General features: G+C 42.4%; 1 protein-coding gene across 3 annotated transcripts in view; it reads right to left on the bottom strand.

Annotated features, from left to right (window-relative positions):
- Window positions 1-12,765, bottom strand: part of LOC147892438 (uncharacterized) — a 257,358-nt gene that overhangs the window by 78,291 nt on the left and 166,302 nt on the right. For all 3 annotated transcript variants that reach the window (XM_087387226.1, XM_087387228.1, XM_087387229.1), the window contains one exon: window positions 8,361-8,473. In XM_087387226.1, coding sequence (XP_087243352.1) covers window positions 8,361-8,473 — 113 coding nt within the window. The remainder of the gene's footprint in view (window positions 1-8,360; window positions 8,474-12,765) is intronic.

The raw sequence follows: 12,765 nt of genomic DNA, 5'->3' as shown, positions 1-12,765 counted from the left end.
TGGTACTATGTACAAGACTCTGTCAAGGTTCATGTCAGGGAAGCTTCTCTAAAAGTTGTATTGGTCCTGCTTTCAAAGGCAAAAAAGCCAAAAAAAGAGCTGATTGGCCACGAAGGGTTCAGTTAAGTGCTAAAATCCAAAAATGCAAATATTGTGCCTCTTACGGAAAATAATCACAGGAGGTAAACTAAAACAATAGGGGAAGAATGCTCAGCCTGTCACAAATAGAAAGAAAACGAAGTGGATAAATCTGCCTGATGATATACTTGGGGACTCTGATGAAAAAGACAGACATTGCCAAGTAAACAAGCATCTGGTAAAACCTCTAGTCATCAAGCAGGGATTAGCAGTTGCCAAGAGCTACTGACAACGGGTTGATAGAAGGGTACAAGAGATGGCATACAATCTGTACCCCCTGTTGCCCCAGTGCCCCTTTTCCTGAAGGCAAGGCCCATGCAGAAACAGCAGCTTCTCGTTGCACTCCCTTTCCTGCTCCCTTACCCTTAGCTTCTCAGGCCTCTAGCTTCCCTCCCTCTCTCCCTCTCTCCTTCACCCAGATTTGTGAGCCTTGGAGCTGAATGTCGAGCTGGAAAACGGGCTACATGATTTCAAGCCAAAAAACAAGCTGATTCGAGCTAGAAAATGGGTTGGTTTTGTGCTGCCTTGGAGCTGGAATACAGGCTAGACTTTGAGCTGGAAAATGTATCTTCAAGCTAATTTTCAAGTCGTGCCCCCTCAAGCTTTGTTTCGCCTTCATTTTCTTAGGATTTTCAGCATATTTTCAGCCCAAATGTTAGCTGCCAAGAGCAGTTCGTTTCAGACACGTTTTTCTCCTCAGGATTGCTGCACATCACAGCTCATTTTCTGCTCAAAGAGTGGAGGCTCCAGCAGCTGCAATTTGAAATTACAACAGCCATTCTTCGAGAAACTGTTCCGACTGCTTCCACTTAGGGCACTTTTGCTTCAATTTTGTCTGGTACAAGGTCATTTTTCTAGGTGAGAGAAAGGATTAAGATGAACACCAGCATCTACAAAAACATGCTCAAGCTTCAATTTCGAGTTATGTGCACCAAGTTGTTGCTAACAGTTTGAAAGAAGCAGTAGCCTAAAATCTCAGCCCATCTCCCCTCTCAGCCTCTCTTTTAGCCTCACTTAGCCTCTCTCAATCTAAGCCCATCTCCCCTCTCAGCCTCCCCTAGCCTCTCTCCTATCAGCCTCTCCCTCTCAGTCCCTCTCTTAGCCTCTCTTCCATAGTCTCTACGTCTCCCCTAGCCTTTCTCTTCTATCAGCTCTTAGCCTCGCAGCCTCCCCTAGCCTCTCTCTCCTATCAGCCTCTCCCTCTCAATCGACCTCTCAGCTCTTAGTCCCTCTCTTAGCCTCTCTTTCCTTAGGATTCCAGCTCTACCTCTCCCCTCAACCCTCTCCAAATGACAGACGTATCTTTCATCGGTTTGAATTGGCCTTCCATTTTTGATTGACGAATCACAACCCATCCAATTAATCCTCGTCCACTACCACCAACCGTGAGGACATGTATTTTCTCAAAAGACGAGGCTGCTGCAGTTGCAAAAGGACATGAAGCTTGAGATCTCCACCACACTCTTCGCATGCATCCATGGGTTGCACCCTTCTAGATCATAGGCTAGGGATTGGATGCTTGCAGCCTTATATTCAGACCTCACCCTATGCCTCATTGACATTCGATTATTGGGACGAGGATTCTTTTAGGTGGCTTTTGATACCCCTGGAGCTGCAAGCACTATGCTCAATGCCAACACCTTACCGCTCGGCTCCAGTAGGATTTTCCTCAAACCCTTCTCTCTTAGTAGAGGACGACATCTCTATTCATTAGACTCTGCCCCAGATGTACCATCGACTCCTTACCATGATCAAAGCTACGTTTGGAGTGGTCAATGAGATCCCCCTCTCTCTACTTTTCCCTCTGCAACTGCCACCAGCAGAGTCGGACGGGGTACCTATAGGTAGGGTCATCGTCTCTAAACCTAACATTTTTTATGACCACATCATGCTCCACAGCTAGAGGGCTCTCTTTTTTGGCAGAGATGAGATAGTAGGCAAGCAAGACCAATGTCACATATGCAGGATCTTTGGGCATTTTGCCAGAGATTGCCCAAAGAAGAGACATGAAAAAGCTTTCATTGCTGGCCCATGCTGCTTCCGGTTAGAGTGAGAGAGGATTCTCCACCACATACAAGTCAGAAGGGGTTCTCATCTACCCGAGATCCCATCCCTATCGGGCCTTCTGGCATTCCTGATCTAGTTGGGAATAATAATGCTCCAGCCTCTTCCCACATTGTGGCCACCACTATACCGAATCTAGTCTTGGTGTTTTTCATGAAGATCTTCTTCGTGGTCCCGGCCTCTCATCCGAGCCAACCCCCATCTTCCTCTGCTTTCCATATTCCCTTCATTGATCGAGGGAAGAGGGTGGCTTTTTCCTCTTCACATTCTTCGAGTGCAGGGGATTTATGCAAATCCGATTTCAGGCATGTTTTTTTCTTTACCTTGGTGGCTATGGTGAGGAGGAGTTTGTGCCCTCTACCTTTAAGGAGACAATTATTGACTTCCCTATAGACACCGCATCTCTTGGGGCTCTCTCCCTTGAGGACTTCCCTACCCTCACTGACACATATGCTAGGAGACCTACCATCTTGAAGGAGTTTGTTTCTGCCCCTAGATCAAGTAAGGTGTTTCACCCTACTTCCTCCAGCCAATGAGAATTGTTAAATGGAACATTCAGGGTCTCTGTGGTATGCCTCATCGCCGTTGTAGGTAGTTGATCCGCAATCAACTTCATCCATGTGCCGCTGGTTCCATTGATATAACTCTTCTTGAGGAACACAAATTAGATACCAGAGATTGCTCAAAGTCAAGCAAATTACTTTTGAGTCAATACTTTTTTGTCTCCTAATTTGGGCACTAGGTGGGTAACATGCATTTCAATATCAGACTCTTTTCTTCCCCTTGTGATCGGTCATGGTATTGTTATGCCCTTCAAAGCAAAGTGGATCATTTTGTTGACTAGTGGACATAAGGCCTTCTCAACCTCTATTCTCTATGCCCCCAATAACACAGAGGATCGTGTCCTTCTCTTGAAAGAACTTCTCTCTTGGGCCCCTACTGTAGAGTCGTAGATTATTAGAGGTGAATTCAACATCGTGGACCGTTTCCCCCAAGGAAAGTGAAAATCCTATGCTCTGATACCACTGAAACCAATCATAGTTCTTTGTGTAACAAAATAGATTTAAAAACAAGAAATCTTTGCGACAAAAATAATCGAACGTGGACTGAAAGCTCAAGGCTGAATTTACAATGTTATCCCATAGAGCTTTGCGACAGGTGGGGGGAAAGAGAAGAGAGAAGCATCACACGCAACACTAGGGCCCATAAATAAGGGCTGGACCCCCCCAAGGCGTTAATGCAATAGAAAATACTTTGTACAATTGGCTTTGAGAAGCTTGAATGAATCTGGGAGGCCTGGGGCCTTTAGACTACACCTAGCAAAAACCTATGGCCTGCTTGCTAAAAGCTACTTTTAAAATAAAAGCTAAGCTTTTTAGATTTTCTTTTTAAATCTGGTGCTTTTGGGGCCTTTTTTATCTCGTGGGCTCTCCTTTTAAAGAGGCGCCCCCCCTTGTCCATGCTTTTAGGCCTCGTGGAATCCTGCTTTTTGTGCTTTTCTCCCCACTATTGGGTCCTTTTTGCACTCTCTTAGGTCCTACACATTGCACAAACAAGTTCCAACACTTTAACCCATTAGAGGTTAGCGAAATGCATGCATTCCTAGTTCTTGGACTAATCCTAGTTCCTTGCGGGCATTCCCACAGTTCTCTTTTCCTAATGTAAAGCAAAGCATATTTTAGTTAACCAAAGTCAACTTTCTTGACCATCGTCAATGCAATAAAGATTACTTTTTATGTCTTGGTAGAAGTACCAATTTGGTGGCATCCCCTCGGCTTCTAATCAGTTGTCCTCAACTGAAAAGATTCTTGATACAGCTGTAAAACTTGAGGATACCTCCTCTCTTGACATCAATTGCCTAATAGTCTACTACTTGGCAAGATACTTGCAGATAAACTTGCCTATGGGTGCTTTTCTTCTCTTTGTGGTATGCAACCTGTTTGCTAGAGGATCTCCTCCACCTCTTCCATCTAAAGTGGATCTTGGAATCAGGTAACTTCTGATTGTTGACTTAGATCGATCTTGGGGCATTCTTTGCTCCATTTGGCTGACTGGCCTTCCAGGGCACTAGGCAACTACATGCCCCTCTTTTTGCATCTAAAACACTTGCTTTCCGTATGGAGATTATTGTTTTTATTTGGCATTTCCTGAATCTTCAAGAGCACTGGCAGCCATAGGCCCTTCTTTTTCTTGGCGTTTCCTGCTCTTTAAGAGCACTGGGCAGCCATAGGCTGTTCTTTTTCTTGGCAAATCCATGCCTTGTTTCCCGTAGAGTTGACGGCTTTGCCTTTCACAAGCCCTAACTCTTGTCATTTATGTGGTGGTGGAAGGAGAATGTTCCAAAACAGTCATAAGACTCTAACGATAGAAATCCATCAATTTTTTCATACTCTGCTTATCATCTTCCTTGCAAATAACCTCAATAGTTCTGTAATAAGATGGGTTGCTTCTTCCAAGGGCTTTGTTTTCCCCTTGGCTTCATTGGCTGCAACTTCACCTTTGATTCCCAAATGAGGGAAAGAAACACTTGGCCAATGATCACTTGTAGAGATACTTGAGTACATCAGGCTCTAAAGACTTCCCATTTATGAGTAGTGTTTTCCTAAAACAACTTCAAGAAAACAATCCACTATTCTCCTTGCATTCCATGCAAGGGTTAGATCTTCATAAGGCAAACTTTATCAACATAAAAGAGATACTAAGCCTTAATAAAACTGTTTCTCGGAATCTTTCCATATTCTCTTCTTTGAGAATCCTCTCAAATCTTTTTGAATGAAGTGATAAACTCCGAATCGATACTCTTCCAAGTATTGTAAAGCTCAACTTGGAAGTTCCTTTGGAAAGAACTGTGCATTAGATAATTCTATTCACTGATCTAGTGCTTCCTTATACTTAAAATCTTGCTACCAAACACTTACTGTGTTGGTCGGCGGACATAAACTTGGAGGGTTCTCAAAATTTCCAAAAGGACATATAACTAACAGACGAATTGAAAAACTATGTCGCTTTGGCCATAATAATCCATGAGAAACCATAAGAATTCTTGTATAAAACAAATCTCAATGGAAACTATTGAATAATAGAAGACTAAAGAAAATACTGGGCCAATGGTGACCAACTAGAATCCTCTCATCATTAAAAAAAAATGGTTCTTGAATATATCATGTGCCCTCATAAAACATTCTGTTTATTCAATACGCAGTTCCCAATAAGGGAATTGTGGAATGATAAAATTCTTGACTTGGTCAATGATGACCATATGCAATACGGTTATATAGAGAGCTGGTATTTGAGCATGTCATGCTCCACAAGAAAACAAGAAAACTGAATTTCATAATTGAAACTCCTCTAAAACTGAGATAATATAACTTGAAATTGAAATACTTGGTCAATAATGACCACATGGAATCCCGCCATAAAGGATCGGATACTTGATCATCTCATCCTCCATAAGAACATAATTGATTATCATGATTAATTAACATGACTCAATTCCCTAATTGAAGATCATAAAATCAGGCACATCAACTTGCCAACTTTGAGCATACTACCCTCAACTAGGGTCTGATCTTGAATCTGTCATGGGTATAACTCTTCAATTCATTAAAGATATACCAGTAGTCTCTGACACTCTCTCTACTCCTGGCCCAAGACATAGTAGAGAGAGTGTCACACAACTTATTGACTCTCACAACGTATTACAGACACATCCTGATGCATCATGCATATAACTACTGAATTTTATGCCTCCCTTCTTGTAGCAGATCAAGATACATTGCCAAAGATGATGCCAGGTCGTACATGGCAGATATTCCACTTTTGGTGAAACCAAATATGATAGTATCGCTAAATGCGCCTTTCACCAATGTGGAATTTAGGCCTCTTCCAAGAGGGATATTTTTCTCAAAGAGTGGAGGGCCTTCCTTCTTCTCAGAGTCTATAGTTGAATTGAGGTGGCACTTTTAGCCTCTTCCCTGGTTTCTTTTCGATTTGTACTGATGTTTTCTTTTGACCCGTTCTAGGTGATTTTTTTTTGTTCAGGCCATCCATGATGTATTTCTGCTCTAACCTAGCTCATGCGGGTTTTTTCATACTTAAGAGAATTTTTTCATGTTTTTTAAATAAAACATTTCATTCTTAAATAGGGACATTCAAGAGGAGGTATATGTTTCTCAGCCTATTGGATTTGTGGAAGCTAGCAAGGAAGGCAAAGTGTGCAAGCTGAGAAAGGCCTTGTATAGTTTGAAACAAGCTCCTCGAGCTTGGTATGCAAAGATAGATGCCTTTTCTACCTACAAGGGATTGCAGAATAGTCCACATGAGAGCACCCTCAATGCCAGGAAGAAAGGGGGCAATTTGCTCATCATTGTTCTCTACATCGATGACATGCTACTCACTAGTACTAATGCTGCAAAAATTGCAGACCTTTTGGCCAAATTACAGCAGACATTTGAGATGTCACGAGGTTGCTTCACTACTATTTGGGCATCCAGTTTATATAGGATGATAGAGGTATTGGGCTGCTGCAATCCAGGTATACTGGTAAGCTCTTGGAACCGTCCAGATTTCAGAATTGCAAGCCCATCTCTACTCCTATGAGCATAGGGCTTAAGCTGTCCGTTCATGAGCCAGTGAACCTTTTGATGCCTTTGTTTACAGCCAAGCTGTGGGGATGCTTCATTTATTTATGCAGCACACAGCCTGACATATATTATGTAGTGTCCCACCTAAGTAGGTTTATGCATGGCCCAAAGACTTCACATTGCCAAGCTGTAAATCAAGTGCTCCGTTATTTGCACGGCACCCGATCTCTTGGTTTGCTCTTCTCGGGGGGGTTACTTTCACTTACATACTTACAGCAGCAGCGATTCAGATTGGGCTGGTGATTTTGATACTTGGCAATAAGCCAATGGTAACTGTTTCTTTCTTGGACAGTCGTGCATTTTTTGGTTAAGCAAGAAACAGTCTACAGTGGCTACCTCATCATGTGAGGCTGAGTACAGGGCAGCCTTAATGACCACAGCCTAGTGTATTTGGTTGAGGTGTTTGCTAGGTGATCTTCATGCATCATTGGAGGAGCCTACTCTAATTCTCATGACAGTCAAAGTGCCATTGCTGTGCTGCAAAATCATGTGTTTCATGCTCGTACAAAACACATCAAAATTCATTATCACTATGTTAGGGAGTGGCTACATTGCAAGAGACATCAGCTTGGTCTTCTGCTGTACATAGTAGAATGTGGCAGATCTCTTGATCAACGCATTGCCTCGTCCGAGGTAGCTTTCAACTTATGTCCATTTGCTTACCTTGTACATTGTGACATTGTCACCATAGGGTGGTGTTAGAAATATTGAAATTTCCTAAGGCAGTGGCCAATGTTATGTAATAAGGGACTAGGGGCACTTTTTCCCTTTATTAAGTTTTTTAAACCCCTAACCTCAGTTAGAGGTTGAGGTTAAGGGTGATTTAGTCACCACACATCTTTTTACCCCAAATAGGGTCCATCCTAGGGTTTTGTCTCTATGACTACCCTAGCTTTGTAGTTCATTGTTGTTGCTACAACTTCATTCCAACTTGCTTCAGCTGCACTCTCTCGCCTTCTCTCGCTTTCATTTCCAACATAAGAGGTGGGATATCCTTAGGCAAGAGATGGGCATTTTCTAAAATTGGCACCCTTGCACACAGAGAAACAAAAAAGACCTTGAGACCCCTGGGTCTTTCACCCCACCAAAATATATGAAGCAATTAAACGCACAATGCAAAGAGCAACCGAATGTGATTGGGCATTTCTTTCAAATATTGCAACAACAAAAGAACTTGTCAAGACACTGGGCACCAAGGTCAAAGCCACTAGATGCAGCAGTTAGCTTCCTTCGTTGAATTCATCCAGCCACGCTGGTTAGTTTCCATGTATGCTTCAATCGGACATAAAAGCAGTTATGAAAGAAGTGATGTTCATTTAAAAAGCACATTAACCACAACATCAAAGCTGGCACTTCCAACGTCAACATGCACTGCACATTAAAACATTTTTTAAAATGTGAGTAATACATGCTGCAGATAAGAAGGATACAAGAGCATGGTTACTATCGCTGTCTAGTCAGAATGGAAAAATTACAGAGTTGACACTCATGACCTTTGAAGTTGAGCATCCATACCCAAAAGGATCGCTTAAAGCATGATTTATGCCTTTACTGTTCCGGACAAAAACTTGCCAGCATGTTCCCACTGAGCCTTTGTGAGGCAAATTTATAAATTGGTTGTTCTCAATCTGCAGAATGGAGCAGGATCAGTCCCCATCTTCTAGTCCACCTAACAACATACACTCTTTGCTACACAATGATTCACCTCAAAACATTCCCACATGCTTACAGGCTGGAGAACAAATGAAAGAAGTATATGTAGCCAAAACGAAAAGGAAGTTCATTCCATATATGCACCACATTTAGCAAAAGCCACAGCTTCACGCGAGACCAACTCTAACAAGCTAGACAATACTTGCAGAAATGACAAAGAAAATTTAAATTCATGTTGTATGAGCATCAATACAACTATAGTTGCCAAGCTTCCAGAAAAGAGACATCTGAAATGGTTTAAAAGTGTTACCAAACATTGGAATTTCTCCAAATGATTTTGTTTTTGTTTTTTTTTTAAACCTGCATTTTGCACACACGTATGTTTAAGATGTTGAAAAAATATCACACATTTGATACTGTAAACCTAAGAGAAGGCAGGAACTGGATAGAGACATATGCTTCAGTCTTCACATTGAAAGGTGCATTTGTAGGTAGAACTAAGAAATACACTTGGAGCTTTGACTAAGATTCAACGTTGCTATTATCCACATAGTAGCTGAAATTTTCCTCTTTTGTGAGCCAAGGCCAGGCCTACGAAATTTGACATTTGTAAACAGCCGAACGGTTGGCACTTGTTAAAACCATTTCAAATTTCTCCAAATGCATTTGGTTGCAAATGTGGCTTCACTTTTAGTTTATGTTTAAGGAAGGCAATGTGAAACAAACTTTGAAGACACACTTTTTTTGGGTACAATGTTTGATTGATTATATTATATGAGTAGCAACCTTAAAATAAGGTGCTACAATTACATCAACTGAAAATTTCAGTATATGCCAAAAAGACCTCATGATCTATGCAGCGGGTCTGCAAGCAATCAAAGAAAGATTGTTGCAAAGAACGCCTAAAAAAGCCAAACAGAGAGAAAGTAGGATCACCAAAGACTTTACAATTCCTATATGTCCATAAAGTCTATAGTGCCCAGTAGCGAACCCAAACGAAGAAAAGATGAAACTTCGGTCTGGATGGATGAAACCCAAATAGCCAGAAGAACTTCCCAAACGGAACAGATGGGAATCTCGCTCGCAAGCCTTGTTGAAGCAGACCAAAAAACTCACGAGAGAAGCGGTACTTTATAGGCCCAAAGTTGCTATAATCTTTTCCTCCACCACTTGGTTGGGCGATGCATTCGCCAAACAGAATCACCTCTCTCTGAAACCCAAGGTTGAGGGAAAAGGATTTTATACAATGCACGTACACTAATCTGAGATAGCCTCAAAGGACGAGAAGAGGACCCTGGAGAAGTCAAAGTCCAATCTTCTAAGCGGTCCTAGAGTTCCAAAGGAGGAATCAGAACAAAAGGCGAAAGCATAGAAGTAATTTGTCGCCACAAAGGACGATAATGAGAGCCCAATCCATATGTAGTGGCTGCTAGAGAAAAGGGGAGCACACTACCAGCATCATCTATAACATCAGCAACCGAGGTGATGCCTTTAAACGAGACAACATAGGAATGTCGAGGTTCTTGTAAAGCCAAGGGAGGCTAAAAGACTTTCGACCAGTGAATGCTTTCCGCTCTCAAAGAATTCCCAAGCAAAGATTGCCGTCCATTCCATTCCAAAGGGATTAGCTATAATCACATTGTAGCTAGATCACTTCGAAGACACACCCCAATCAATCGAAAAAGAGAGCCCCACTCCTAGTAAAACACAAATCCAACCTTGTGCTTAAGAAAGCCCCACTCTTAGTAAAACACAAATCCAACCTTGTGCTTCATGTTCATACTCGACTGCAAGGCCAAGAACATCACCTCCATCAGACATAGAGGGATTAGCTACAATCACATTGTAGCTAAATCACTGCCCACTTGTGACACATATGATGAGAAAATATGGCATGTCATTGGAAAAAATATTTTTGGGTACCAGTTCTAAGTGATTAAGGTGTAAAAAACAGTTGTAAAAGAGAGGCATCACACTTGTGATTGCAATGGTCTAGATACACTTCAAATGGACACCTGATCACACCACTTTACTTGCTTGTCATTCTTTATGGAGAGATATACCATTTGAATGGCCCAATGCTAACCACAGGTCGGGTATAATTGACAGTATGTTACGTAGGGCTAAGAGAGGCAGGCCCTTCCCATAGAAGACTGCTATGTTCAAGGGACAGAAGTGCAGTCTTGCTAATGAAGGTTCACTTTGCCTCTATACTGGTACTTTCTAAAGACACTCTTTGTATGCGGGTTTCCTTCTTGAACACGATACATGCTGGTTGCATTGCTGAGCACAGTCTGTGCTGCAGCAAGGGTCAAATCATATTTGCTACTTACACCTTTCTAAATACTTGGTCACGACATTGTAGATGTGCCAATTGTTGTGGTCGCCTGAGAAAGCATGAAGAATGCATTGCTTTGATTTGGTCGCTCTTTCCGAAGGTGAGCTCAAGGCTCAAGCTGCGTAGAAACAAACAGGGATTAGATGCGGAGACAACAATGTGGAGGCTAATTGACAGGTGTAAAGCGGAGGTCATCTTCAGCTTAGGGGTCGATGAGTAACTCTTTCATCAGCAGATGCTTCTGTCATAGAGTAGCACTTTGCTGTGCGCTTCAGGCAGAGGATTCCCATTTGTGCAATTGCTCATCATTGAGCAATATTGACAATTTGCTGCTGCAAACGGCGACTACCTTTTTTTTTGTATCCCCATCCCAGTGCACTCGTGTATCGCGTGTTTTGTAGGGCCTGCTTGAAGTTCAAGATCTTGCTACACAAGTAATTCACTGTCGGAGGGTAGTGCAATTGGGTGACAGGCTATAATGTGACCAAGCAAGGTAGAGAAGCACGGTTATGCATATCTGTGGACCTACCGTAACATAACGAAGGAGGACAAGGCATATATTCAACCTGCAGCAAGATAATACAAAGAGGTGGCAGTCTGTTTAGCAATTGGAGGCAACAACAATCTGAATTTTGAAGTGCTATTACGGTTAGCAATCTCAGGCAGAGACAAGGGAAGCAATAGATTCAAAGCCTTGTTCTTGCAATCATAGAGGACATAACATGACAGTGTCAAACAGATCAGAACAGGAAAGCTTCCAAAAACAGGGCAGTCACACTCACTTCAAAGCATATAGTGATGACGGAGAGGGCTCCTTTGAAATTGATGACTCCCCTCACTAAACCCTATTCTACAAGGAATAACAAAAGGCTGAACCTATTGATAGAAATAATCAGATATTTACAAATAGAGGACATGATGCTTCTCATGGGTCTTCCGAAGACTTTAATAAACTTTGTGTGTGTGTTTGACACAATCTGTGCTTCACATCTTTTGGCACTGTCCCCACACTTGTGATTTCCTCGCTCTCATCCAACAGGGGCTTCGAGCGAGATTTCCTGCTGTTATTTTTGGCAGGCTCTTCTGGTTATTTGGTTTTCATCCAGCTAGATAGGGTTTTGATTTATTTTTTGTTTGGGTGCGCTACTGGGCACTATGGACTCTATGGATAGAAAGAAATCATAGAGTCTTTGGTGATCCTACTTTTCCATCTTTTGTTTTTTTCAAATGATCTCTGCGGCAATCATTCTATGATTGCTTTCAAACTCGTTTGATTGATCATGATGTATATCTAGCTTATACTGAGATTTTCAGTTGAGTAGTAGTTACTCCACTTTGGAAGTAACTATGAATGTAATTATTTCATAGCAATAAAATATTTTTTCTCACAAAAAAAAAAAGTCTGTGTATGACACTCTGTAAGCCTCTCCATTGTAAGCCCATCATAAGCCTCTTCATTTGTTCTTTTGTCTGTCCGTCGTAAGCCTCTCCGTTCGTCTGTCTATCGTAAGCCCCTTCCTCCGTTCGTTGTAAGCCCCTCCCATCGTAAGCCGCCCCCTCCATCCGTCGCCGTAAGCCCTCACCCCCTTGTTTTGACTCTCCCGTTCGGGCGTCGCATCGTCAGCCACAGAAATCAATCAGATCTTGCGGGGGGGGCATAGTTGAGCACTTCATTCAGTTCGAGAGCTTCAAAGAGGAGTTCGTAGATCTAACCCACCTTAGCCCTAGGCTGAGCTGAGCCCTTGGCTCAGCTTGGGGTGTTAGATTCAGCAAAGGGGCCCTCAAACTTGTGTAGGCCGTCATGGAGTTCCTGAAGACAAAGACCTTCTCCACGACTCCCATCAGCAAGCCCTCCTATTCTGATATCGTAGCGACATCCAGCCCCTTCATATTGCACTACAAATGAAGGGTTGGCTCAGACCCATAGGA

Source organism: Dipteris shenzhenensis, chromosome 16 (assembly GCF_047967505.1).
Source record: "Dipteris shenzhenensis isolate YYH24624 ecotype China chromosome 16, Dip_SZ_1.0, whole genome shotgun sequence".
In the NCBI taxonomy this organism is placed as follows: domain Eukaryota; kingdom Viridiplantae; phylum Streptophyta; class Polypodiopsida; order Gleicheniales; family Dipteridaceae; genus Dipteris; species Dipteris shenzhenensis.
The sequence above is the reverse complement of the archived record's forward strand: the minus strand, read 5'-3'. Positions and strand labels throughout refer to the sequence as shown.